We start from the raw sequence: 27980 nt of genomic DNA, 5'->3' as shown, positions 1-27980 counted from the left end.
GCGGCGCGATGGGGGTGTGTAACCAGGCCCGGCGCCGTTAAAAAGAGACATAAAATGCGTATCTGTGCGGCGTTACCGGGAGCGGGGTGCAGTAGTGACGCTGTGTTCGTTGTGGTGCCCGCAGGGAGCGGCCGCGGGGATGCCCGGCGCTGGGAGCGGCCCCCACGGCCTGGGACGGGGCCGGCAGCGGGGCCCCCGCGCGGCCCTGCGAGCTGACGGCGTGAGGTGAGGCGCGGGGAGGAAGGCGGTGAGCACGGTGAGGAGAAGCACCACAGCACCGAGTGGCAGCACAACACGCGGTGAGTACCGAGCTGTGCCCCCGCCAAGAGGCTGGCACTGCCTTCAGCCACCCCTTGTCTTCATCGCCCGGGTGGCAGCAGCCATGCACGGGCACCCCGAGGTCACCGGCCGCTGATGGGGATCCCATTGGTTGCAAACGTGTGGCCAGGGAGCCTCAGCAGGTGCTGGACCGTGGAGCTTTGGCTGCTGCCCTTTGGCGTTGTTCTTCACTGCAGCTCTTGAGCAATTGGTGATGGCTCCCACACCTAGCTGGATCAAATTGTTTGAGCTGTGCTTTCTCAGTTTCTAAACATTTCCATGGCTGTTTTCTCCGTTTTCAAATATAAAGTTGTTTAAAAGTAACAGAAAACTAGTTCAGGCTGGTTTAATTAAATAATTTTCTCTGTGGAAATGGAGGTCATCAGAGGTATTTTAGCAGGTCGTTGTTTCAAGGTGTTTAACCTTCTAAGCCTGCATGTCTGTATTGCAGGGGGCTTTCAGCACGCCTGACTTCTGCTGCAGGTTCTCTGTGATGAGAACCCGTTACGTGAAACAGGTGGAGGCTGTTGAAAGGCTTCCTCCTAATGCCTCTGCTCTGTGTGCCCTGCCTCTCTGGAGGTGGAGATCAGTCTTGTTTGTAAAACACTTTAAATGTGTAATAACATCACCATTTGATCAATATTATAGGATTTCCTTGTTACAGTGTGTTGTTAGAGTTGTCTAAAGTAGTTGGAAAGCACAGGGCAGATTACGTGTGAGATTGTTTTAAGATTCCAGCTTGTTGTCTGTATTTTTGCAGATTTCTTTCTCTGCTCATCTGGGTAAACGTGTGTTGTGGTGGAACATAATTCAGTTTTTGTTCTGGGGTTGGGTTTACACGAGCAGCACGGTAGCGTGTCGGAGCACAGCCTGCCTGGTGCCCGTCTGGCTCTCCGTTAGGATGAAGTGTGACTTTGTTTTGGGCAGAAGAATGAAGAAAAATTTTATTTGGAAAAAAAACAAATGAGTGCTGTGATTTTAAAAAAAAAAATCTTGGCACCGGGTAGCAGGAATTTAAGCAGAACATTGCATACAACCAAACTGTCACCTCGTGTTCAGTCTAAGTATGCCGTGCTCGCTTCTCCCAAAATAAATGGGGACATGGATTTCTGCCAAAACAACTCGAGTTTTTGTTTAAGCACCTCAGTCCGTGTTGTGCTGAATGCATCTTATCTGAAGCTTTTTTCAGAAGCCGCTGGGGACACGAGGCTTCAAAACCAGAGGAACAATGGCTCTTGTTCCCAAAGCAAAACTTGTTCTGCTAGCACAAACATTGGCACTGTCAGCCTTGTAAGTTATCAAAAAAGTTTCTTACCAATTTTCATAAAAAAACGCAGAAGGAGTGGTCTTTCTTTTGGAAACACGAGGTTTATCTTTGCTTCTCACACTTCTACAACTCAGCTGGACTAAGCTAAAAGCTTTAAAGTTGGGCAGAGGCATTTCCCAGCAGGTTTGCTCTGCCTGTTTTGCTGTCTCCGGTCACTGTGTGAAGTACAGGCTGAAAGCCACGCTGCTGTCAGGTGGGAAGTGGGCTCTGCCAGGCAGCTGGTAAGCAGCGAACAAGTCTGCTCCTCAGCAAAGGAGTGTTTGTTACCGTCTGTACTGCCCTGAATCTTAATGGCCCAGGGTTTAAAATCGATTGCCACCAGTCTGAGTGTCTGTCTGTGGTGTGTTGGTGACCAGATTCTGACAGCCTGCGTGCTTAGGGCGCGTGGGAGAATAATCACGAGGCTGCAGCACGACAGCTCCACGATGTATTCCCAGCTTTGTTGGGTTTTCCTGCTGGTTGATCTGTGCCATCTCTTCCTTCAGGTTTCAAAATCGTGAGAGAATCCCTGACGTGCAGAAGTGAGGCAGCACAGGCAGGGAGCAGCCTCAAGGCGGGTCGGGAACGGAACCAGGAGAGTTTTGTGGTGGCTCTTCCATCGCCGTAGCAGCGCTGGGAGTGGGTGCTCTGGGGCTGGGGAGCTGCAGGGCCTTTGTGGCTCCGGTAGCGAATTGCAGTGCTGTAATGCGGAGTTGTTCTGGCTTCATGGCAGTTCCTAGTATCTCACGGGGCTCCAGCAGGTCGGTGCTTGAATATCTGGGGTGTAATTGGTGTCTGGGCACTGTGGGGTGGAAGGCAGTCTGTCTCCTCTGCTGCTTTAACTGAAGGAACTCACCAAAGCTGAGACTGGTATAGATCTGGTCTGAAAGGGTTGTGACACTTTGCAGCTGGCTATTGCTTTATTCTCAGGGGAATTGTGTGTTCTGCTCGTTTTGGCTTTGTCAGGGATTTGGGGTCCCTTCTGGGACCCCATCTGGGCGGGCTGGGAGGTCCCTTCTGACCCAAACCAGTCTGCGATTCTGTGATGTCCAACAACGAAATTAGAGCAGAGCAAAAAGCTTCACCATAGTTAAGATTGGGGGGGAAAAAACAACAAACTTTGAAAAGAGAACTCTTCTGATATTCTGCAATCCCCACGTTTACCTGGAGGTGCTGAAGTTTGTCACGCAGTGAGGGATTAGAGCTCTGAGGTTGGATCAGCTGGCGGGGGATTGCTGAAATCCAAAGGAAAGACCTTTGAATGAACAGGCACGGCGCTTGTAAACTTCTGATTTTGCTGTCTCAGTGAAATAGGCGGATGAGAAGCCTTTCAGTTCTCTCTGTGCTATGTTTTTTTTGTTTGTTTGTTTCATTTTTTTTCTTCTTTGAAGTCTGAGGTTTCAAGTTGGAGACATAATCTGGCTGTATTGTTTTTCAGACAAATCTGTTCTCGGGCGGGGCCCACCGAACAGCGCAGCTGTCACAGCTGGAGGGACAGTCTGAGGGCTGGTCTTCAACCAGCGTCCTTTCCAAACAGCGTGAGGGGACGGTTTTCTTATCTGGGTGTGAATTTGGGAGGAATTCTGAGATGCCGTACGCAGGGCAGAATGTCTGAGGTACACTTCTGGGCATTAGGACGAGGGAAAATAGCTGCAGTGGGCACTGGGGTGTATAAAGGAGAGTCCGTCACCCAGCGCTGGTGTTCCATGAGCTGGCCTTTTTTAGCTTGCTAGAACACTGCGCCGAAATGACTGATCACTGTGTTCACCTTTAGTTTGTGAAAGCTGAAACCTGCTGGATTTCTGTGACGCTTGCTGCATCTGGAGGGAGCTCGGTGTGGTGTATGTGGCCCGTTTTTGGTGTCTTGAAATGATCTCATCTGTTCCCGTTTCCTCCTTTGACATTTTAAAAGTTTTTGTTGATTGTGCCTTCTGCATGTAGACCAAATTAACGAAATAATGTTGGGATAATGTTTGTGAGGAGATTCTCGGGGGCTTACTCACCCAGCATTCATCCCAGATGCAAAACGGAACAGACACCCGCCTTGTCAGTAAATAAATAAATACCGGAGTATTTATTCAATCTCTGCGGGTTTGGACCTTGGAACTCCTACTCTCATCTTCAGCTCAGACCGAAGCAAGATTCAGCCCACTAGGTGTCACTCCAACAAAGGCCACCAGAGCACGGGCGTTAAACCCTTGCTGCCCTCCTCCCTGTGCATTTCCTTTAGTGAAAACGTTTTACCTTCATGTGAACACATCAAGCTCTTTTTTTTAATTCTTCAAACAAACAAAAAAAAAACAACAAACAGACAAAAACAAACAAACAAAAAACAGCCCACAATTAAAATTCCTGGTCCTGGAATTAAGAGAGTCGATAGAAATAGACTCAAAATGTCTCACTTTACAATTTGTAAGGGGGAGAAAAGAAATCTCCATCCCGTAGCCTGAGCCTGCTGACATACAACATGATGAAAAATGGGCTGTTGCACAGTTCCCCTAAAGATTTAATAGGGGTGGAAGAGTCAGCACACCTTAATAGCAGTGAGCTGCTCAGAGATGCTCTTTTTCCATCTGTTAAAGCTATAAAAAAAATAATCTGTATCATTGCCACTTGTTTTTCCCTGGTACTTCCATAACCTGCCTGCTGGCACGTGGCTGTCGGAGCAGGGGTAGGGCTGGAATTCTGTCTGAAGGTGGTTAGGGCTCGTCATCTGGTGGGAGAAATGGGAGAAATGAAGTTCCTGAAGGGAAGCCAGTGCCACAGAAGACAATTTGGTTCTTGTCTTGCTGGTGCTCTGCATGCCCCGAACACCCCGGGGGAGGTGTTGCTGAGCATCTCGCTCACACGTTGTGTTTGGTAGTGCCTTGAAATCCGTGAGGGCTACCTAAAACTAATCAAAGACAGTATTGTGAAGCATCCCCAGCAGTCTGTTTGCAGGTGAAGGCACCCTGAGAACACGTGGAGGAGGTTTGGTTAGCTGGTGATGGGGGAGCTGAGCTGAAGGGCATTTACCTCGCAGACTCGGCGGTGCGGGGACAAGTTACGGAGCACAGCGTGGTGTCTCACAGCTTTGTCCTCCCCTGGCTGACCTGCCAGGAGGGCATTGAGCTGAAATGAGAGCTTTTCCCCCTGGGAAGCGCAGGGGGCAGCAGCAGCTGAGGGCTGGAAGGGCCCTGGGGGAGCCGAGAGCTGCGGTGTGCCTGGGTGCGCAGCAGCCCCTCGGTGCCCAGCAGCTGTGGCCCTCACCTCAAACACAGAGGTGGAAAACCGACACGGCTGTGGCGTGGCGTGCTGCAGACAGCTGAGGATGGCCCTTCTGCAGTACGCTGGGAGGAAGGGCTGCTTTCTGCCGCTGGAACAAGCACTCTGAGCCTGGAAACCTTTTTTTTTTAACAGCGAGCACTGGGCTCGGAGCCGTTCCCTTCTTCCCCCAGCAGACCCGGCTGCCTGCTGCCGGCTGTGTTGCCTGCAGGTCAGGCTCACAGGATGCGGTTACCGCCTGCAGGAGCTCAGCAGAGCCGCTCGCCTCTTGCTGCAGGGTTACGGCAGTGGCCCAAAACGCGGTGCTGCTGCCGCCCTGCTCGCGGGACCGCGCCGCCCGTGGGCTCGGGGGGGGCTTCGGCTGCCCGGGGTGGGGGCACCGAGCACTGGGGCGCTGCTGGACGGGCTGTGCCGTGCCGTGCCGAGCCGTGCCGAGCTGTCCCGTCCCGTCCCGTCCCCGTGCGGGCGGTGCCGGCTCCGCCCCGGGCCCGGCGGCTCCGGAAGCGCCGCTTAAAGCCCGGCGGGGGCAGGGGGGGCGCGGCCGGCGCTGGGGCCGCGGGCGGCGCTGCGGGAGGCTCGGCACCGGCACCAGCGGCACGGCACGGAGCAGATCGGCTCGGCACGGCAAGGCTCGGCGGCTGGGAAGGCTGCAGCAAGAGGCCGGCCGGGGCAGGCGCTTTTAATTCTTTATATTCATCGTTATTAGCTCTTTTTTTTCTTTTTTTTTCTTTTTTTTCTTTTTTTTTCTTTTTTTCTTTTTTTTTCCTTTTTTGTCTTTTTATTTATTTTTTTTTATTATTCTTTTTTTTTTTTAATTATTTTTTATTTCCTTTTTTTTCTCTTTTTCGCTGCTCTCCGCCCCCTCCAGCCGGCTGCCCGCTCCCGGGGGTGGCGGCGTTGGCCCGGCGGCAGCGCCCTGCCGGCAGCGGAGCGGGGCCGAGCCGGGCTGGGCTGTGCCGGGCTGAGCCGAGCCGAGCCGGGCTGGGCTGGGCTGGGCTGTACCGAGCCGGACCGGGCCGAGCCCCCTCGCGGGCGGCGGGGCCGTGCCGCCCCTGCTGAGCCAGCCGGTAGGTGTCTGCGGGGCGGCTCTCCCTACCCTACCCCTATCTTAACCCCTGCCTTCCCCTTTCTGCTGCTCTCCCCTTCTCCCTGCCTTCCCCTACCCCGTGCCCATCCCGCGGGCACTGGGCTCGCCCCCTTGGGTGAGGGGCAGGAGCTGTGGGGTCCGGTGCGGAGGGGCTGGGACCCCCCTGGGGGAGGTCTCCTTGTGCCGGGTGCGCTGTGTGGTGCTGAGGTCGCTTCTAAATAGTGCCAGGGATGGATGTGAAAGGGCTGAGATGGAAGCAGGCAGCCCTGCTGCCGCCGTGCCCGCTGCCTGCTGTGTGGAGAGGCGCTGGGAGGCTCAGCTCCGTGTGCTCAGGCAGTTCCCTCACATAAAGCAATCGCGTGAGCAGCCCGGCATTGACACAGCGTTGGAGGCGCAGCTGAACGAGACCCCAAGGCACTCGTGGTGCTGCTCGGCTGAGCCTGGGCACGGGGAGGTGAAGCAGCTTGGGGGGACTGATGCCTTTGTAAGGTTTCTGGAGGTTTGTGGTACCTTTAGGAAGAGCGTTCCCTGCTACGTCTGTGCAAGAGTAAGAGAGATACAATCCTGCTGGAGCTTGCTTTTACTGGCAGATGTCCTGGTGGCTTTAAACATAGGAGCAGGAAAGCAGAGAGGTCCAACTCCTTTTTTTTTTTTTCCTGGCTGTCCTGACAGCGCCGTTTCCCAGGGCGATGCGAAAGCCTCGCAGTGCATGTTCCAAAACAGGGGAGACTCAGTGGGAGATTTTCCAGAGCAGATCCTCGGCAGTGAGAAACCAGTGCCCAGTTCCCCCAGGTCTCTGAGGCTGGGGGTTGAAGCGGGCGGGCGCCTGGCTTGGAATGCGCTGACCAGGAAGTGATCCGCAGCGGGCTCCGCGCCAGCCTCGGAGGCTCCGGGCAGGGCGAGCGGAGAGGGTCTAATTAAAGGTAATCAACTGTTGCGTGACTCCTGATTAGAAGGCAGACGGCTTGCTCTCCGGTGACCTGCGAGATGTGCCGTGTATTTGTACTCCAGAAAAAAAAAAAACAACACAACAAACAACTTTTCATCTTGGGGCTAATTGGGTTTGTCTCCGTGCCCGAGTTGCCGGCCCCCTTTGTCTCCTGCCCCGCTGCGGAGGCTGGCAGGAGGCGGGCGAGCCGGCGTGTCGGCGTGCCACGGGGTGGGTGCGTGAGTCAGGCAGCGTGCTGCGGGCACGGCAGGATGCAGGGGGGAGCTGTGGCTGCCGGGAGCGAGCGCCACAAGTGGCGTGGCTCAGCGGGCAGGGGTTGCGTCCTGGCCCCGCGCAGGGCACTGGGACGCTGGGCACGGGGCTGAGCGAGGGCAGCGGTTCCCTAGGGTCGTGTAGCAAGGTGTGTCGGGGTGGAGGGACAGCGTCTGTCTGTCCGTCTGGCTGCTGCGAGGAGAGGCGGCGCGCTGGGAGCGCTGGGGCCGTGGTCTCGGGGCCGCAGAGGTGAGCAGCACAGCGCCTGCTTTTGTGGCGTGGAAGGAGCCGGAGCTGTGCTCCCAGTGAGCAGCATGGCGGGGAGGAGGGCATCGCCCCAGCCCCCCTCCTGCCCCCCTGAGGGACCGTGCGTGCGTGCCTGAGTGTCTCTGAGATCTCATGTGTGAGGAGCTGCTGAGTGTGTGTTTGGGATTAATTAGCCGGAGTTTAGCTGGTTTCATGCTTTACGTGCCTAGGGGCTACCCGCAGTCACAGAGAGGGGAGGAGTTTTGCTGTTGCTGGCTCGAAATCCTCTCCAGGGGTGATCTTGTTCGTGTCAACCATGAGCAATTAGAGAGATTAACTGTCTTGTTTTCCTTTCTGCCCTAGATTGATTCTGGTGAGGCTCTGGGACATTTGAAAGTGATTTGGAGAGAGCAAAGTCTGTGTCTGATGGACACCGAAGCCAAGCCAGCGTGTGTTGTGCAGCAGGCTCACTGCCCAGCCATGAAGTGCCCTCCTCCGGAGGACTTCCCTCCTCAGCTGAGGCTGTCGGGGAAGATTCCTCCGGTGAAGCCTTGCTTCAAGAAGAAGCAGCAAGTGCAGAAGAGGCTGGACACCCAAACCCTGCGCGCTCTGCGGCCCATCTTTACCAGTCTGCTGGGAGCCGGCTCCCTGGACAGGGTCTTCGTGCCCCGAGGCCAGGGTGACGGCCACAGCGGTTTATGTGAACCTGCTGTGAAAAAGCCTCTGGAACTCGGTACCTCGTGCCCCCAGGCAGAAAGTAACGTGGCCGTGCTGGTGCCCGCAGCCCCCGATGTGCAGCCCCCGCTGCCGGGGGCTCACCCTGCTCCTGGGCACCCCGAGCAGGAGGTGCGGGCAGGGGAGCGAGGCTTCTCCTCAGAAACTCCCCCTGGAAGCGCTGCTGAGACGAGAGCTGAAGCGTTCCAGGATCACCCTTTGCACCCAGCTCCTGGCGATGCTGCGGCGTGTCCTTTGTTCCCAGACAAGGTTCTGGAAAGCTGCATCTCTGCCTTGTTCCCGGAGAGCAGCTGCCCCGTGCAGTACGCTTTGAACCCCAGCAACAAATTCAGCGCCGGGATATTCCAGGATAAAAGCGAGGAAGCTTCTCTCGATTTGGTGTTTGAGCTCCTGAACCAGCTGCAGTATCACACCCACCAGGAGGATGGGATAGAGATCTGTGTGGATTTCCTGCAGGGCGCTTGTGTTTATGGCAGCGACTGCCCCAAGCATCACACGGTGCTGCCCTACCACTGGCAGGTGAGGAGGACAGCAACGCAGAGCTGGCAGAGCGTGACCAACGATTCCCAGGAGCACCTGGAGAGGCTCTACTGCAACCCCGACAACGACAGGATCAAAGTGAAGTACCGGTAGGTGCCTGGCTCTGCTTGCTTACGAACAAACAAAGGGGTGCTTAACCGTGCCGTGGTGCAGAAGTACAATGGGTTGTGCCCTCTCTTTGTCTGATGTCTGGTATGTAAGTGTTTTCCAAAGCTTGTCGCAATGTTGCCTTAAATATAGCTGAGAAGTTTGCCACAGAAAATTCTTGGGTGCCTCCTAAAGCTGCTGTGTGGAACTGGGAGGTGTGCTTTGGAGCTAAAGGAGTTGAGGCGTGTGGAATGAGAAAAGTTCAGTTCTGTGGGAATGGAGAGAGTTGAGACAGATGTCCGGGCAGCGTTGTGCTCACTCTGACACTCCTCGTTAGCCTGCTGGGCGGTGGCAGCAGGGATAATGAGCCTCTGCAGTGACCCAGCAGGGAGGAGGCGGCAGCGCTGTCACGGGGAGCGCAGATTGAGCCTGGACCCAGGCTGACTGTGCGCTACGGGCACAGCTCACAGCCTCCTAACTGCGTGCTGAACGCTGGGCTTGGCTTGGTGCTGTGCTGGGTTTCTCCCCTGCAGCTTCCCTGTGGCTCTGTGCACAGCAGCGTTCTCTAATCTCAGAAGATGACTGAATTACCCGGGAAACCAAAAAGATGTTTGTTATCAATTTAGGCTCGTTCCGGCGCCCTGAGATCAGAAACAAAACTGCTTCGGGGCTGTACCGCTGCCTCCCCTGCGAAGGGGAGCAGCGAGCGCCTTGTTTATGGGTTCACCGGGTCTACACGGTCTGTGCTCTGAGTGCAGGGTGTAGGCTCCAGCTCTGAGCTCTGAATCATCTCTTCTGGAGGAAATAAGAGCACATTTCTCACAGCCCGCCTGCCCTGCCGTATCCTGTCAGCCCGGTGCTGCTCGCCCCAGCAGCACTCGAGGTTCAGAGACACTTCTTGGGTTGCAGGGGGAACGGCGAGTTTGTCTTTGCCATCCAAGTCCTTGTGGATTTGTTCTTCCTTCTGCCTCCTGAAGGATTATATCCCTTTGTCCTTAGTGTTTTAGGGCAGAATTAGTTTGTTTTCATTTCCTGTTAGGTGTCAGAGACCCAGCATAACGCTCCAGGTGTCTTTGCATGCACCTAACTGGGCGTTGGGTTGGGCACCAAACCTCAGCTCCATCAGCCCACAGGTTCATCCCTTTGTTTTGGAAAAAACATTGCAGTCTGACTTAAAATCGTGTAACTGTCCAGCAGATAAATTTCACTGTTGTTTACAACAGAGACGCTTCCATTTTTTCCAAATATTTACAGAGATTTCTGAAAGCAGAGAACAGCAAGTGTCGGTGTGAGAGAAGCCTCTGTGAGTCATTCGAGCTTAAGCTCTGTGCAAATACGCAAAATGGTTTTTGTGCTGTTTTTCTTGGAGCGTGCATCACAGCCTCTTGCTACACACCCCCCCTACCTGCTCCCAGCGCGGAGCCCAGGGTGATTAACCTTCAAGGAAGCGCAGCTCCCTAATTGCTTACTCATCACATCCCCAGCCTGCAACGTTGGCTGAACCCGCCGGCCGCCCTGGCGCTCATTCTGCAGCTCTCCAGCCTGGTGAGTGAGCGCTTTGGCCTCTTGGCACCCCGAGCTTCTGCCTGGGCTGGTCGGGAGGCAAGGTGGCAGACACCTCACGCTCCACAGGTGGGGACACAGCGGGGACCCAGCAGGTGCTGAGTGCTGCTGGGGCAGGGGCAGGTTCTTGGAGTACCTGATCACAGTCTCATGCAGGGTTGGAGGCTGGATCTTTGTCGTATCTCCTCCCGGAGCCATGAGCTGCAAGGGCTGCAGCTCCCGGACGGGTTCACCCTGCAGAGAGCTGCGTGACCCCGGGTGGGTATCGGCGAGAACCCAGAAGGGAAACTTTTTAAGAGCAGAGTTGCTGACTGCGAGCCTCCAACCCGATCCTGGTTTTAAAGGAGATCTGGTGCTGGGGGACAGCCTTGGCCTGGGCCTTGTGGTGAGTCCCCTCTCCGTGCAGCTGGGCTCGGGCTGTGCGTGACTTCCAGTCCCTGCAGGCCGGCCCCTGTCCCCGGGCTGTTGGGTCTCCTGGCAACCAGCTGCAGCTCCCGGCGTGCCCGCCGTGCCGCGGGGCTGGCAGCCGTGCCGGGACAGCTCACGGCTCGCATGGTGACCGCGTTATTTGGCTGCAGCTATTAATCTCTTGTGGTCAGCCCCAGCCTGCAGGCCTATCTCTCCAGATTGCATGCGACGAGGAAACGGCTGCTCAGCACTTTGCATGGCCAAGAAAGGCCGTGCAGAAGCCGGGCTGACTGATAGGCAGCGGGTGCTGGTGGTTGTTTGGTCGCCTGTGTTTGAAACACGGCTTACGTGGCCTGGTTACTGCAGGCTGCGTGCCCGGCACCGCCGTGGTGCTGCCCCAACGCAGCGGGGCTGCTCACCACAGCAGGGGGAGGGCGGCTCAGCTGGAGGACCCAGACCTAAACGGGATGTTCCTCAAGTAGCTATCAGGATAAATCTTCCTGCGTGTCGGTGTTACTGAGATGAACCATGTCAGGGAAGCGTTCCTGGGCTCCGAGCAGCAATAGTGGTGAGCCCTCTAAAGTCACTTCTTTGTAACAAGGTGCCTCGGCTGCTCACTCGTTACAGTTTGGCCTCAAAACTTCATCATAAACTGGGTTTTTGCTTTCTTAAATCCTACCAAGTAGTCACAGCCAAACACCAGTCTGCCTAAACAAAGGGGGGTGTGAGCAGGTTACAGTACCTACAAGCACTCCGTTTTCCTCGTGCACACAAGGAGAGGCCCTGGAGAAGTTGCAGCTCGCAGCTGAGTGTCGGAGAGAACAATGCCCAGTGCTGCTTCCCAGCCTGAGAGCACCCCGCTGAGATGTTTTCTGATGCTCTTCAGTAAGGGGAAGCGCTTGGCTGCAGAGCTCAGCAGGTTTTCCCTCTGCACATACACCTGTCTAATCGTGCATGTGCTGCTTTTCAAAACAAGCAGCCTTGCTGCTGCCGACAGGAGGATTTGGTTAAAAAAAACCGTGCAGTTCCTGACCTTCAGATCCCCCTTTTTGGCTGAAATCCCCCCCCTCGGCCCGGGGAGCTGCAGCCCCTTCTCAGCTGCGTGCACCCGGCGTATCCCAGCTCACAGGGAACGACGGCTCCTCAGAGGCTGTGGCTTTGTTGTTTTTTTAATGTGGCAGTACTCTATAAAAAACAGAAATACCCTGAAACTGGTTAAAATGTGGTAGTTACAAACATCACCTTTCGTAGCCCGTCTCTGCAATGGGAGGCCGTGCGGTTGCCCAGTTCCTGTTCCGCCCACCTACATCTGTCTTTGCTCTAAATAGAGCACGAGCCTCACTGGCCGACTGCAGGCAGGTTCTGTCAGAGGACTAAAAGCCTCCATTTTCGTTACAGTTTTATTTCATTTCCATCCAACTCACGGATGGGATCAGGGAGGCTCGGTTGGGGCGCTATTGCCGTCGGTGCAGTGATTGGTACCTGCTGGTCTTCAGCCATCCTACAACGGAAGGGTCTCCTGAAAGGCCAGGCAGGGCAGACAGCTGCCTAATCTCTGTGCTCAAGGCAGCTCTGCCAAAAGCCCAGCAGCACCCTTTTGGATCCTTGAAGATCCTCCAGTCCTGGTTGGAGTGTCTGCCATTTAATTCTTGCATGTGAGAAGCAGAGGTCCCCTCATCGGGGTCAGGAATAACATCAGCCCTTCTGCTGCCTCTGGGGAACTGCCCAGCAGGAACTGGAGCCGCGTTTTCTTAGGAGCCCCTCTTCTTGCTGCTGTGCTTCCTTGCAGTTCACGCCCCCGAGTTAGTGGCTGGAACATCACAACGTCTGGATGAGGAGGGAGATGCTCGTTCTGCGAGGTGGGCAGGTCTTTTGGAGAGTTTCTCCCCAGCTGAGACACAGGCCTGTAGCGGGGCGGAGAGATTGTCTTCATATCTTTGAAGCTGGCAGGACAGATTATACGCTGCTGGTCCCATCCCCTCAGCCCAGTTAATTACTGCCAGTTAATTACTGGCATGTGCTGATGGCGCACTCCGCACCAATTTACGCCCCATGGATGCTGTGCACTGGACTTCATTGGGATCTCGAGGTGTCTGGGCATTGTCCAAATCTCTACAAACCATCTCCCGCACAGCGAATTCCCGCAGTGCTGGAAAGCTTAGAGAGGAGAGGAAACCTGTTATTCAGAACTAGAAATAGCAGTACAGGGGTTACACGGGGACGTTCAAAATACTCCCAAACTGCTGTAACTGGCCCACTGTGAAAGGAGGAGGAGGCCCCGTTCCCGATAGCATTCATCACCTGACATCCAGATGGGGAGGGGCAGGCGGTGTGGTTCGGGATATTCTCTAAAAGATAGTTTCCACGAGACCCACCTGATAACAGCGCAGAGCCCGAGTGCCAGATCAAACTCAAGGCCAGCGCTTGGCAGCACGGCGAGCTCAAAGAAACGAGCCCAGAGCGTAGGGTCGGGTACGGAGGAGAACGGAGAGCATGACACAGAGTGCGTGCCATGTGAGCTACAGGACACTCAGCATGGTGACGAGCGAGTCAGCGTGGTGGCTGTACACGTTTTAATCAATTCTCTTGGTGCCTCAAGCCTTCGGGCCCAACGCTGGGCACCAGAAGGGCTGTGGTGCTTTCCCCGTGCTGGGCAGCTCAGCACCACCGCCGCTCTCACTCCCCCTCCTCAGGTGAGGCAGGTGGGACGCACGGCCCGTGTTCTGCCACGGAGAGGGAAGGACAAAGGTTTGAGGGCAGGAAACGAGGCTTCCTTCGCTCTTGGGCTCGTGCTGTAACTCGTTCCTGCTGCTATCGGGGTGTCTTCGCTCTTGGGTCCGTGCTGAAACTCCTCCTGGTGCTGTCAGGGTGTGCTTCTGGGGTTCTGGAGCCCGGGAGGGCACAGTGGAAGCACGTCGGTTGTTCAGGGCCTTCTGCACGTGCTCTGACGTGTTCAATGGTTAAATTTGGGAAGCTTTCGTTGCGAGCTGCACAGCTGTCACAGCGCGGGGAGCAGCGGTGTTATTGCCGACAGCGGAGATGAGAAAGCAGCTGAAATTCACCGCCGGGTGATTTCGTGCCGCGTTTGGTGAGCGCGCACAGCTGAGCGGCTCTGAACTTCTTCAATTCCCCGCCAGAAGGAATGCAAAACAGGGCCCCTGAATAAGGAGCATGTGAAGTGCTTTTAGAAGTGTTGGCCGTGTGCTTTCTGCCCGCTGTGCTGCAATGAAGGCGTTTTTGCCCCCTCTATAGCAGCATTTCCATGTGAACTGCAGCTGAGTGGCTTCTGGCTGCACAAACCCCACGGCGCTGTCGGGAGTCAGCGATCCCTCTTTTCTGGGGGTGTGCGCAGGAAAGTTTACACCACTGCTAAGGTGGTGTAAAAGTTGCTGAATTTGTAGCCAGAATCCTTCTTTGTGTTGCTACACCCCTGGCTAGTGCCTCGTGTCTTCCAAGCTCTAAAACAGTGTTTGCTCCTAAAATGTTGTGAGTAAGAGCGTGGGGTCGAACAGCTCAGTCCCTCCTGGTGCCCTGTAGCAGCAGCAAACGGAGCTGATGGGTTTAAAGCTGCCTTGTGGCACTGCAGCTCTGTTGCTGTAGTGCTGGCAAAACACGGGCTGGTTTGGTTGGGTTGGTTTTTGTTTGTTTTTGCCGTGCTGGAGCCCGCAGCTGCGTGCTGAACCTTCCTGTAGCACCCTTATCTCTGCTGCTCCTTTCTGACCGTCCGTCTGCGTGCCTCGCGGGGAGCAGCAGCGTCACACGGGAGGGACCAGCTGAAGGGAAATAGCGAGCTCGTTTCCTGCCCTGTCACCTGCTGCCCCTCTCCTTTGGGTGGCAGAACACCAGGGGCCGATAAGATCGAGGCTGCGGGCTCGTGCTTAGCAGCCCGTGCTGCTCCTCGCCCCGGCACAGCGCAGCTCCCTGCAGCGGGGCTGCTGCCGTCCTCTCGCAGCCGTGTGGCTCTCAGCAGCCGTGGAGAGCTGCTCGGACACACCGCGTCCCTGCTTCCCTCCCCAGGGGCTCAGGGTGGCTTCTGGTGGCAGCCCCTCTTGGCTGTGGTGCTCTGAGACCTGCTGGTGGTGTTTGCAGCTGCCGGCTGGTTGGCGTGACGAGGCAGGTCTCGCTGTCACACTTCAGGTGCCGTTGGGTTTCCCGCAGCGCTCGGCTGCCTCTCGTCTCCCACCTGGAGCCGTGCTACAGCCGGCGGCCTCGAGCACTGCCGGCTGGGGTGGGGTCAGCAGGCAGGCAGCAGACCTGGCTCGCTCCCCTGGGAGCTGGGGTGGGTCTGACTGACTCTGCAGACAAAAATACTGCAGCTTTTCCTACCTGGTCGGGTCTCTAAGCTGGTTTGTTCCCCTGAGCGCCTCGCAGGTTGTTGCTATTGCAGAGAGGAACTGGCTTAGTCAGAGAGAGAAAATCACCGGTTTCATCATCTCAGCAGTGTTTAGCTCTCAGTCGTGTTTTGTATCACAGCTGGTCTGATGGGAACCGAGTTTCATTTCCTGCACCAACCTTTGTTGATCACTCCGTTGCTTTTTTTTTTTCTGCACTCAGCTTGCGGTAAGACTCATGACATGTAACTGAACTTAGGAGAAGAGTTTGAAACCACATGTGTGCAGAGCATGTACAAAACCTATTTCTTCTAGTCATCTCTTAGTCCCTGCGGTGAAGCTTCTGCGATTCTTACGAAGTGGAAAGGGCGCGGAGGGCTCACACGAGACCCAAGTTCTTCAGAAGAACACAGGGCAGAGTGAACCCGAGCCGTCCTTATTTTAGCAGGCCACCTTCATCACCCCAAAGTCATGAATATTATATTAATGTTATGAATATTATAACTTGCTGTTCGAAGTGCCCGCCCAGTTCGGTGTCCTGAAGAGATTGTGTCAGGTCTTACAGCAGGGGCACGGAGGAAGCTGAGCTGCCCCGGGAGCCAGGTTCTGCTTTTGAGGGCGCTCGTGGAATTTTGTTTTGAACTGCTGCTGTTCCACAGCACCAAATTTGGTTTTCTTTGTGTGCTGTGCTCTTAACAGGGTTCAATATGCTTATTCTTTTGGTGAAAACGATTCCATTGAGCTGCTCTATTTTATAAACAGACCTTTATTTGGTTAGTCATTGAGGAGGAGTTCTCAAGAAATCTCTGTTCCCACCTCTCGCAGATTCTCTGTATGATTTTGGAGAAGCTGTTTAAGTCTCTCCAGGGGTAAAACGGGGATAGCAATCTGTGCTTCAGAAGCAGGGAGCTTTGTGGCGCTTGCAGAGAAGTTCAACAACTTTTCATTTGGAAACACCGTAGAAAAAAAGTGTTGTTTTTGTTACTCATTTCAAGCCGTCCCGCAGCGCACACGCAGTGACGCTGTGTGCCTCCGAGGTGTCTGCAGCCTGCCTGCTCTCCCAAACCCCTGCCGAGCCGGGGTCACCGTCTCCTTTCTGCTTTTCCCTGCATGTCCGTGTGCTCTTGGCTTCCCCCTCCCCGTTAGGATTTAACCCACAGCCTCTGCTCCATCCTCTGGCTCACAGCCTCGTGTTGCAGCGTGCGCCGTGCCTCGGGAGGAGCTGGGCGCCGTGCTGCGGGGAAGGCAAGGTGAGGTTGTGCTAAAGAACATTTCAGACGTAACCTTGAGCGTCCAGCTCTCTTCTGGAGCCCGAAACTTGGGGTCTTTGTGCTGTATTTAGGCCTTGGGCAGTCCAGAGGTGCAGTTGTCACGTTTGCTTTCATCACCGGGGTCTCAAAGCTGCGAGCAGGACTGTAATCACGCAATCACCCGCCGTAATCACAACTCATTTTTTTTCCGTGGCTTCGCATTATATAAGCTGGTAATAGGCTTTTTAATATACAGAGGAAGTGCTTAAACTGGAGAGCTATTATTAAACAACTGCTAAATATATTGCAGGAGCTCAGAGCCTGAATGCCAGCAACTGCTCTGATTCGAAAAAGTGGATTCTGAATAGAGATAGGAACTGTTAATGCAAAGAAATATGGAAGTAATCTATATCTTATGTGATTTAAGATTTTTAGCAAAAGAATGTTTCCTTATTCCCAATATTGTAAATTATCCCCCCCAAAACAGGCAGTTTTCTGGCACACGATGTATTTTTCAGATGCTGTCATTTAGGTAAATGCATTTGTCCAAAATTCTCAGCTGTATAAAATAATGTGGTGTTATTCTATCTAATGTTAGGGACAAAATGCGGGGAGTTTAAAAGTATATGGTCAAAATATTCATGGGACAATTAGTTTGTGTAGATTTCAGAGCGTTTCGATAATTTGGTCACTCAATTTTCTGTTGAAATTAACGGAGAGCAGCATTCTAAGCCCTTCACTGACTTTACAAATAAAAGTGCCCCTTTAAAGCATCCCTGTGTTAACAGAAGTTTGGGTTTGAGGAAAACCCTTCTGTTACCTCCTGAAGGAAACCACTGAAGCTTTCTCTCTGCATAGCTGAGGGTGCTGGCCAGAGGATGCCGTACCAATTTTTAAATCATCTCTCTGTCAGAAATACCTCCAGCCCCTTTTTTTCCTCGAGGACTAAGGGGAGCCTCCCGGGTCCCCCTGTCTCTGCAGGAGGCTGTGGAGCTGCCGGCCGCGAGCAGGGCCCGGGGCACGCACCGCTGGGCTGCTCAGAAATGCTGTGACCTTTCCAGGCAGACAGAGCCATCGTTTCTGTTTCGGAATGAGAAGACACGAGCGCTTCACGTGTCCTGTTCAAAGCCGGAGCTCACAGGCGTGCGGGTGATGCCCAGGTTTGCCCTGCAGCGAGCTGTCAGCCCGTGGCGGGGAGCAGGGGGCGTCCTGCCCGCCTGTTTGCTTCCAGGGAGATGGATTTGATGGAGGGGAGGCATCAATGGGGCTGCACAAAGGTAAGAAATCCCACCCAGCAGACGGAATCGCTGCATTTCTCAGCAGTGGGGGAAGCAACCTGGCACGTTGCGCACAGGTTTCGCAGAAAAATGCCGCCCGGACCCCCGGCAGTTCCTCGCGTGCTGTGCAGAAAAGGCGAGCACAGAATCCTGCCAGTATGCTCCAAGCCAGGGTGCTGGGAGTTCGTCCCAAATCCTGCCGAGATCAACCTGCTCTGCAGGAAAAGCACGAGGAGAAGACTGCCTTTGTCTCAAAAAAAAGTGTTTCCCTCCCCAGGGCTCCCCCTGACTCTCGCTGCTCGGCCCCTCGGCGATGTGTGCGTGCCGGAGGCTGCGCTCTGACACAGCACGGGTCAGAAATGCCCAAGTCAGGTATCAGCAGCCAGCCTCGCCTCAATGCCTGCAGAATTTGCTTTCCAGTCTTCAGAACCGTGAAGGCTCCTAGCTTTTAGGGTGTTAACCAGCACGTGACTGGTTCATGAAGCGTTCGGCATGCCCGTGGAAAGCTTTGATTGTGTTTGGAGCGTGTCTCAACTTCCAGATTCCCTTTTCTTTGCACTGCATTAACACAAAACTGCAGCAAACGTCTCTTCATGACCTGTTCTGACTGTACCACACGCAATATACGAAGTTAGAGTAACACCACATAAACCTCCGGGGCACTGCTTTAAAAGAAAATAACTCGTATATAAAGACGAGCTTTTCCCTTTCTTTGCACTTTCTTGAAGGTCACAGATCTTTGAAATCTTGTTGTGGTATTTGACTTGAAAATAGATCCAAGTGAGAACAAACGCCTGAATCGTGAGCTTGCACTGCGACACGCCTTCGTGTGCACTTGGTTAATGAAGTTTGTGGCCCCTTGTCTGGGGGAGGTGATTTGGGGCTTGGATTTGTAGGGGCAGCACAGCCCCGAAACAGGGAGTGCATCTCTTCACTCCAGAGTAATACAGTGTCAAAATAAACTTGCTTTTTACTGGACCCTGAAGTTGAGAATGCTGTCAGTATAGATGTCTTGATAAGAAAGTGCAAATGCCCCTAAAGCAGCGTTAACGTCGATTTGAGAAGAAATTCACTCAAAAACTCATTCTTGTGCTGCCTGCTAGCTTGCAACCCGGCTTGGTGTTGCAGAGAGCTGATTTCCTCATGGTTTCACACATTGTTTTCAAATAAAGTCGATTGCTGCAGCCTGTTGTTAGGGAACCTGATGACTCCCTACAGGAAGGTGGGGTGACTCTGTTATTTTTTTGCTGCAGAACACTTGTTTTGGTTGGTTTGGGGTTTTGTTTTTGTTTTGGTAAGACCTACCCAACCTTTCAGTGTTTTAAAGATCATACTCTTCAGGAGTTATCTGCGAGAGTGGTATAACAAAACTCCTCAGCAACTGTGTAAAAGCTGCCAAAATCACAACCGTTCTCAAGCAAATCAGCATTGGGAAACTCCTGTGGATGTTTAGAGGAGCTGCCACTTGATGTGGCCGGTTTCATGCACAATACTTGGGTGTTTATGGTGTGAGGCGGCTAAAATGTTTAAAATAAGCTTTAGATTTCAGATATCAGCTTTGTTTATGTTGCTGTGAAGAACTCCAATGAAACATGTGATAGATCGTCTCCAAAGGTGCCTTTCCAGAAGCCAGTGATCTGTAGCTGCTGGTGAACAGCAGTGAGCTGACAGCTTGTAGGAGTTGTAAAATAGAAAGCTAATTATGCAAAGAGTGATATTCTGGAGATATATTAGTCCTGGTTCTAAAAAAAACTATAAAAATTGTAGGGAATGAATGCTACTGCTATCGTTTCTCCCAGTTTCTATAGATTTCTTGTTCTAACTTCTTACTGCTAGATCAGGGATTCCTCTAGTTAAAGGGTAAACTCCAAGGTTCCTCAGCTGCAGCTCCAGTTCGTTCTGAGTCCTTTAGAAAGCGCCAGGCACTTCACGTGAAGTCGTGTATCGGTGCTGATTGCTGCAGCAGCGATGTCGCTCCTTGCACAAAGCCAATATTCCCCAGCCTTGGCTCCGTAACAGCACAATCCCGTCGGCCTTTCATACTGCACTGCTTCTCGTCTGCCGCACGTGAGGAAAGACACTTGAACTCTCCGGTGGATTGGCAGCAGATGCTCCTCATCTGGAGACGTTTACGTTTGCTTTTCCTCCCCGAAGCACCAACTTTCACAGGAGTAACCTTTTGAATGCTGTGTGGCTGCGTCGTCCGTGCGCTCGGGCGGTGTGTGTGCTCAGGTAGCGTGCTGCAAATGCCAAGGATCCGCCTAGCAATGTGTGCACAGCGCACGCACACGGAATAAATATCAGCAGGTCAGGACAGTGGTTGGTCTGGTCTTCTGCTTTTCCATGCTGAAGGCCACGTTTGTTTGTTTTTTTCACCATCGTCCACTGTTTTTTTTTTTTAATGGGTTGCAGGCAGTGAGAGTTTTTTGCTTCTCTTGTTCTTTCCAGGGGACACGAGTTTTGGGTGGATTTGAATGTTATGAAATTATACGAAACTGCTGAGTTTGACCAAATGCGGAGGCTGTCCACGCCATCCTGCCCCAGCTCCAGCTCCAGCTACTACACGGTCTGGAAATACTTCTGCAGGGACCACTTCGTCTGGAGAGAATACTCCGAGGTATTTAATGCTTTCTGGAATCCTGCTTCTGGGTTGTAACCCAAAACTCTATATACAGTGTGCATCATAAGCTATATAGATATTTTCAGTCCGTTTCCTCTTTGAACAATTTGGAAAGTTACTTGGAGTTATTGTTGTGAGCAAACAAAAATGAGGAGAATGTATTACTGTATAAAAGATTGTTCTGCAGCAAACTTATGTTCTTCACGTTTAGCAAAGAAAGATGAAAAGTGAATAGAGTAATTTGTGGCAAGGGAGTTTTAGGTCAGATATCGGGCCTAACATTCAACATGTGAAAACGTGATAGCATCAGAACAAATCACAGGAAAGTTGTGAAATCTGTCTGTGGGAGAGATCACAACGAAACTGAGCAGGTTTTAGTGGTCAGTGTGTTTCAGAGCAAGGGAAAGAGCGGGGAGGGAGGGGAAGAGAGTGGTAGAGGGACTCTTTGAGGTCCCTGGCAAAAATCCTAATTTTTGTACACGTAATTTATCATGTCTGTGTCTAATTCTCTTCAAACAGCCTGTTGTAAGATTGATAGAAGAAGCCAGCTGCCGGGGTCTGAAGGAGGTCCGGTTTGTTACCTGGCATAATCAGTATATCTTAAACATCAAGGATGGCTTCCAGCAAAACGCCTGTTTCAGAAGGGAAATCAAGAGAAGACCCCTGCTGCGCTCCTGCGTGGTGCTGATGCCGTTCCTACAGTACGTACCCCAGCGAAACAGAAACTGCATTTGCTCTGTGTGTTGGTGTGTGCACGAGAATCGTATTCATTAAGATGTGAGAAGGAAACAGCTATCACTGGGTAGAAAAGTCAGGAGAAATAATAAAAACTGTTGGTCATATTGGCAGCTGTTCTCTTGTCGCTTCTCAAGACAAATATCTGAGGAACTCCCCTCCGTTGGGCTCTGTTTGTTATTTGGAGATTGTGCTGTACCTTGTGGATCTCAGAACATCAGAAGCACAGATGTACTCGCAGTCTGCCAAACTATTGTCCAGCTTTCGGCATTTCACCCGCTATCATGACTGCCAGGCCATCACGTCCAGGTCCCATAAAAAAGGAGTGTTCAAAAACATTTCATAATTTTCAAGCACAATTAAAGCATTCCTTGTTTTTATTGTCATCTCAATGGGGGTGAACGTGCTTACCATCAAAGGCAGAGTGAGGAAAGTGTTGCATTGTAGTCATTTTTGATTACAACTCATAAAAATGCCATTTTTGTGATCTCACCAGCACAGCTGGAAACATTATTGTCAGAGTTCAGTAGTTAGAAACACATTGTCCTGTTAGCAAAGGGTGGAAGTCATTAGTCTGACTGGCAACTTGGCATGTTGGGCCAATCAAAGGAGATTTAGCAGCTGCGTTAGGGCTAGAATGCTCGTTAGTGCTTTGTTGTTACAGCATCTAATTGTGAGGCAAAAGCGAGTTTGGTCAGAGCCTCAAAACAAGTGGTGGCTGGAAACATCTTTGGATGCGGCTGTGCAGGAGGAAAGCCCAGAATTATTAGAGGGAGAGGTGGAGCATGCAAATGAAAAGACCGAACGTGAACTTTCTTGTTATGGTGATGACAGTTCTGATCTTAAAAAGTCCGGTTTTAAGGGATTTTTCTGATGTTTTGCCAGGAATGACTATTTTACTACAGTTTAAGTCTATGATTTTGAGAGATGCTAAAATTAGGCAATTTTAGTGGGGGTTTTACACCCAGGAGTGCTTGCCTGTAACTGCTCATTCCATCTACCAAACCTGTAAATTAAGCTCTGAAATTTCTGTTGCTCTGCAGTAAACCTATTCTGAATTTCTTTACCCAAAGGCCTCGTAGCTCTGACTTAAACATCCAGCAATTCTCAGTAGGGAACAAAAAAGTATTTTGAATATTAATGGGAACTATCTTTAAAAAGTCAGTATTTGCCTCTACCTATCACACAATGCTACCTGAGTGTTGTTTTTTTCCCCCCAACTGCTGAAATAAGTTATAAAATTGGAAAAGAACAGAAACAATGGTAAATGTGCGATAGGAGTTGACAAATGCCAACTGTTTAGTGCTTTCCCTTGTATAATAAATACTTAAACTTCAGTCACACTCGTCAGAAAGTGAGCAAAGTACGCCGAAGGATGCAGTGCTTTATTGTGTTTACTGACTTGCTCGTTAATCCGTAACTTACAGTTCACTCGTGCTTGGTCTTCCAGTCTGAGTGTCAGTGCGTGAGGTGCTGCAGTAACATTTCCTCCAGGTGACTTTGGGAGGGGAAAAAAAATAAAGCAAACCACGGTGGGATGTTGTAGGCTGCTGTTTTAATGCTCAGTCTGAAAAAATCCATCTCCCGGGTTTCTTTTAAACAAAGTGAGAAGAAGTTTGAGTTCAGTCAAATCCATGCAAATGAATTGAGGTCTCTTTTCAGCTTTGAGCAGCAGGTGAAAGCCACGTGAAAAGTATTTTAAAGAGTGTTTCTGCTCTGAATAGCGTGAGTGCTGTTAGAGCTTACTGTCTCTGTTATCCAAATCAGACGTATCAAGTTAAAAATAGACTCCCCCCCTTTTTTTCTAGGCTTGAACAGCTCAGAAGCAATCAGAAAATCACATGAAATTATTTCTAGGTCACACAGAAACTAACACAAGGTTCTTTCAGGCTCATGTATCAGCAGCATTAAAAATTCTGGAAGGCAACATTGACATCTCTGTAGCAAAGATGTGAATACCCGTAGAGTTGTTACTTATCTAGATAATTATCTTGGCTCTGCAGAGAAAGCAGCCTAATGGGCATGGAAATCAGAAGTTCCTCTGCAGGTGTTTTCAGTATACCTTGGGAACAGGTTGGCTTTCAGGCAGAATCGGGTGTGAACAGAGGACGAGTGATTCGTGGAGATTGCCTGCAGAAACTCGTGTTGCCTTCAGCAGAGCTGAGCACATGTTCCCCAGTAAACTTGCTTTCTACACAAATAAGGTGGAGGATCTGGTTTGCCTGTTGTTCTGATGTGCTAAATCCAATTGCACATACTCAGGGCTTGGCCTTGGATGGTGGCAAACCTCGCCTTGCCCAAGGTGAATGCACAAAATTCTCTTTCCCCATTTCCTCCTAGGCAGAACACATTCTCTCCGTATGTTTTGTCAGAACACAAGTGACCTGAGAAATTCATGAGCGTGGTTAAGATCAGCTGTGCTCTTTGGAGACAAGATTTGCCTTCTGAATCAGGCAGTGGAGAGCTGGCACTTTGTAACCTTCCCTACCGAGAGCTGCCTGCTTCTGGCTGCACATCACCCGTTTGTCGTCGCTGTTGGATGGTCCTGGAATCAGTAGCACCTTTTCCTATAAGAGAGCACTTTGGTGAAGGCTGAGATAATTCCTTGTGTTCATGCAGCTTAAGGGGAGCCTCAGCAGCTTCGGTGAGCTGCAGATCTGTGTGCTTACAGTTGGAGCACCAGAGCCTGAACCTGCAAGCTTTGCATGTTCAGAGTATTTCCGTTGACGTAAGTGGGAGAACTCCAGTAAGTAAGGATTATTCAGCTGAGTAAAGCTCGCTTGTTCAGATTATAATCAGGTGAACATAAGCCACAAGCACCATACTCTTTATCTAAATTTAGCAGGTTCAAAAGCAAGACAAAATCCACAGCAGCACAGGTATTTATTAAGAGTGAAATCCTGCCTGTACCACAGGCAGTTTCCACATCAACTTGATTTTGCTGGGGTACGTTCCCTTTCTGGTGTACACTGTGCTCCTCTGCCCTGAGCATTCGAGGCAGCAGTTCCCCTCCTCCTTCCTTTGCTGCCCTCTTCTTACCTGGCAGCTCTCCCAAAAGGAGGGGCTGCTGCATCGCATGAAAATAAGTAACTGCAAATGCAAATCTACATCTGGCCTGGGCACATGAAAACAGGGAGAGCCTTCCTCAGAAGGATACTGGGTAGCACTAAAAACACACCATCTGTTCTTCCACGTCATGTAGTGAAATATATGCAAGTTTTGCCCGTAAAATGTTATATATAACGTTCTCTTCTTACCCTGTATGTTAAAATGAGCTTACAGTCGTAAAGTCATTGTGTTTGGTAGCATTCTGCCTGTTCTGTAGTTTATCACCGCTACTCCACCCTTCCAGCCCAGGATGTGAATGATAAAGGTGAGAGCAGGCTTTCAGATCCCCACCAGCCAGTAAGATTTTCCTAGGTGGGACGGCATGCCTGGAAGTCGAGGGTTTGGTACTGGCTTGAGTGGATGCAGGAGTTAAAAAGGACGAAATAGGTGGCCTGGCTGTTTTAAACAAGCATTAAGGTTATGTGAATTGTTACGGAACCAAGGAGAGCAGCGATTGTTTAAAACATGTTGGTAACCAAATAAATGTGACTAGAAGCTGTTTGGCTTGGGAATACTGAAGTACAAACGTGTTCTTCTTCCCCTCCTAGGACTCTAGGTGGCAATTCTCCTGTACCCTCTCCACCAACTGAACCAGTTTCCTCACACGTCTTATCTCCAACTGCTGTTACCTCTCCAAACTTCTATCCCGAAACCTGGATTAGTATGGATCCATCTCAGGACTTCATCCAAGTGCCTGTTCTGAAGGAAGATAAAAGCTATAGAACCATTTATAACCTGTTTCACAAGACGGTGCCAGAGACCAAATACAAAATTTTGAAAATTCTGAGAGTGCAAAATCAGTTTCTTTGGGAGAAATATAAAAGGTAAGACAATGCCATTAGAATGCTAATGCCATTCTTTTACAATACTAGGAAAATACCTTAGAGTGTGATTCAGGCTACAAAATATAAATTTATCATTGATTAGAATACATAAAATCCAGACTTCCTGAAGAAAAGCAGCATCTTCAGTTGAATATCTAAAAAAACACTGAAAAATATCTTGTCCTGAAATTACCTTTGTAAGAGTTTTTGTAAGCTATCTATTGATAAGTTCTGGAAAATGTGTTTTCACAGAAACCTCAAAATAAATCTAGGATACGTAGCTGAAAACTGTTTCAGTTCACCTCCAAGCCAAATGGAGAGTAAGCAGTTTTCAAGCTGCTTTGCCTTTGCTGCTGTACAGGTGACAGACCTCCAGCAGGATCAGCTCAGGAGCTTTCAGTAATACAAAATTCATGCAAAAGCTTTGAAAGCAGAAGACCGGTCTTGTTATCCACACAGAAATGATTTCCAATCTCCTCTGACAGCTCCAGTACTGCAGAGGATAATACCGATGCCTTTTGCTTTAAGAGCTGCAGCGAATGCTGCTCTTTGGTTGCAGATCCACAACGAGCACTCATCTTCACTTTCCATTTTCTATTCCAGGAAAAAGGAGTATATGTCCAAAAAAATGACTGGCCTCGACAGGATAATGAACGAAAGGCATTTGTTCCATGGCACCTCCCAGGACGTGGTGGACGGGATCTGCAAGCACAACTTCGACCCGCGTGTCTGCGGGAAGCACGCCACCATGTTCGGACAGGGCAGTTACTTTGCCAGAAAGGCGAGCTATTCCCACAACTTTTCCAAAAGGTCACCCAAAGGAGTTCATTACATGTTCTTGGCTAAAGTACTGACGGGCAGGTACACGGTGGGCAATCACACCATGCGGAGACCTCCCCCCATGAACCCGGGCAGCATTACCAGTGACCTCTATGACTCTTGCGTGGACAATTACTTTGAGCCTCAGATTTTTGTCATTTTTAACGATGATCAGAGCTACCCTTATTTTATTATCCAGTACGAAGAAGTTAGCAACACTGTCTCCATTTGAAAACCTGTGCTGCTAAATTATTCATTTTAATGAACTCTTATTGACATTTGTAGCGGGTTTTGTGTAAAATAAATAAATAAATTGAACGTTGCAGAACTGAGTAAAATTACTTGCTTGCAAGGAGTTAAATCTAAAACTATAGAAAGGAAGATCTGAAGTGACCAATTGTGCACTTGCTGTTTGATGATGTATGTGCAAATTGTAAATATTTTTCCATTGTTTATAGTTGAAAATCTGTGCCTTTTGTTATAAAACACTGTTTATTTATGTTAGTAAATATTCATGTTTAAGGTTGTGTTTGTGTGGATAATTTTGGTTGCGTTTTGTGCAGATTTCTTACCAGAAATCTGATCTTGAACTCTCTTGGATGGCCACTTCTAGACAGATTCGTGGAACCCTCTAGGTTGGAAAGGACCTTCGGGATCACTGAGTGCAACCAGTGACCCGACCTACTGCGTCCTGTCCCTAGAACGTGTCGCTCAGTGCTGCGCTCACACATCTCTCAACACCTCCAGCCATGGGGACTCCACCACCTCCCCGTGCAGCCTGTTCCAAGGCTTGGCCACCTCTGTGTGAAGAAATTCTTCCCGATGTCCAACCTAAACCTCCCCTGGCGCAACTCGAGCCTGTTTCCTCATGTCCTGGATAATCCGAACCAGATAATTTTCATCCCAAGCACACTCAACGCGAGGTGCTCCTAACCAGTATTTTTATTGCTTTATTTCGAAAGGATTGGGCCGATTACAAAGTAACATCCCGCTCACAGTTTGGATTACTAAGCACAAATAAATGCATTATGTTCTAAAATCAGTCTGAAGTAAAATTAGGACAAGGTTAGTGTGGGTTTAGAGCCGCTCGGTGCCTTCTGCAGCTCGCCAGCAAACCTTCTGCCGAGCCTGGCACTGGAGCATTTCCCGTGCTTTTGGTGGCCTCGCCTGAAGGAGCACAGAGCTGTGGTGCACGGAGCAGGTGTCCTGCCAGGCACCGCCTGTCCCCGCGTCCCTTCTGCTGGAGGGAATTTGGTCCCGCTGGCTCCAGCACCACAACCAGCACGGCTGGCACGGGGCTTCAGCGGCAAATATGGCACGGGGGATGTCCCACCAACCCCAGCGGTGTGGGCAACATCTTCTGAGCTGTTTTTACAGGAAACTTGAGGTTCTTGCACAGTAAGGGGAACTGGGAGCTCAGTTCCAGAACTGGAGAGCAGCTCCTGCCCCCGGGGCTCCTTGTTGCCCGGAGAGGATGCCCCGTCCCTGGAGGTGTTCAGGACCCGGTTGGATGAGGCCCTGAGCAGCCTGGTTTGGGTGGGCTCCATCCCTGCCCATGGTGGGGGCTGGAACCAAACGGGCTTTGAGGCCCCTTCCAACCAGCCCACTCTGATTCCATCGTTCTGTGACTCTGTGCCCTCTGTCACCAGCAGTGTCACCTCCACGCTAACATCACAGCAAGTGGAAAAAGCCTCCCAATTAATGCTTCTCTTACGGCTACGAGGTCTGCTTTTATGAGAACATTTTCCCATCCACTGGACAACAATGTCAGATTGACCCAAGGGTTGTTCTTTCCCGAATCTGCTGCTTTTCCTCTCAGTTTTGAGGTTCCTCGTGGTTTCATTCTCAAATATCACAAATAGCAGAGCCCTGGGGGCAACCTGCCGCAGCTGGGGGCTGGTGCTGGGCATGGCAAGCACCGGGGGCACCGGCAGCGCTGGGTGCAGGGGAGAGGGAGAGAGAAAAGGAAACAGGGAAGTGATTTATGAAAAGTGAGAATTGGTTTCTTGTGAGGGGGAGGAAGGGAGAGTGAAAGGAGCAGGAACAGAAATTGGGGAAGGGAGGGTAAGGAGCGCTCAAGGAAACGTCCACCAGGAAACCAACGGGGAAGAAACACCCGCAGAAAGCGGGAGCGGGACAGAGGAAACTTCAGGAAACAGAAAGGAAGGTGCCGACGGCTGGAAATCAACTGTCAGGAAACAAAAAGTAGGCGAAAAGCAAGGAAATCCAACCCCCGGGTGCTGTTGTTCAGGAGCAGAGGG

At 51.3% G+C, this 27980-nt stretch overlaps 1 protein-coding gene and 1 long non-coding RNA gene across 4 annotated transcripts; one reads left to right on the top strand and one right to left on the bottom strand.

The window, feature by feature from the left end:
• TIPARP (TCDD inducible poly(ADP-ribose) polymerase) lies at positions 1–26241 on the top strand. Of its 3 annotated transcripts, XM_084529357.1 has the most exons (7): positions 5695–5955; positions 6648–6898; positions 7786–8786; positions 20062–20230; positions 20753–20934; positions 24625–24900; positions 25504–26241. In XM_084529357.1, the coding sequence occupies exons 3-7, from the start codon at positions 7849–7851 to the stop codon at positions 25949–25951; spliced, it is 2013 nt and encodes a 670-aa protein (XP_084385483.1). In that variant the 5' UTR covers positions 5695–5955; positions 6648–6898; positions 7786–7848; the 3' UTR covers positions 25952–26241. The 3 variants fall into 3 exon arrangements, with proteins under 3 accessions (XP_084385481.1, XP_084385483.1, XP_084385482.1); XM_084529355.1 differs by lacking the exons at positions 5695–5955; positions 6648–6898 and adding an exon at positions 1–299; XM_084529356.1 differs by lacking the exon at positions 6648–6898.
• Positions 11758–20052, bottom strand: LOC311441358. Its single transcript, XR_014695897.1, has 2 exons — positions 13131–20052; positions 11758–12659 (listed from the first exon to the last, which is right to left on the bottom strand). It is a non-coding gene; the product is annotated as an uncharacterized lncRNA (long non-coding RNA).
• Positions 26242–27980: the final 1739 nt, after the last annotated feature.

This window comes from Aythya ferina (genome assembly GCF_964211825.1).
Source record: "Aythya ferina genome assembly, chromosome: 9".
In the NCBI taxonomy this organism is placed as follows: domain Eukaryota; kingdom Metazoa; phylum Chordata; class Aves; order Anseriformes; family Anatidae; genus Aythya; species Aythya ferina.
This window is presented reverse-complemented; position numbering and strand designations above follow the sequence as displayed.

Bases quoted from the DNA above. Each gene is read 5' to 3' on its own strand.
- TIPARP (XM_084529355.1), top strand. From the start codon at position 7,849: ATGGACACCGAAGCCAAGCCAGCGTGTGTTGTGCAGCAGGCTCACTGC. The intron at 20,935-24,624 runs GTACGTACCCCA...TTCCCCTCCTAG, and splicing joins GTGCTGATGCCGTTCCTACA to GACTCTAGGTGGCAATTCTC. The intron at 24,901-25,503 runs GTAAGACAATGC...TTTCTATTCCAG, and splicing joins CTTTGGGAGAAATATAAAAG to GAAAAAGGAGTATATGTCCA.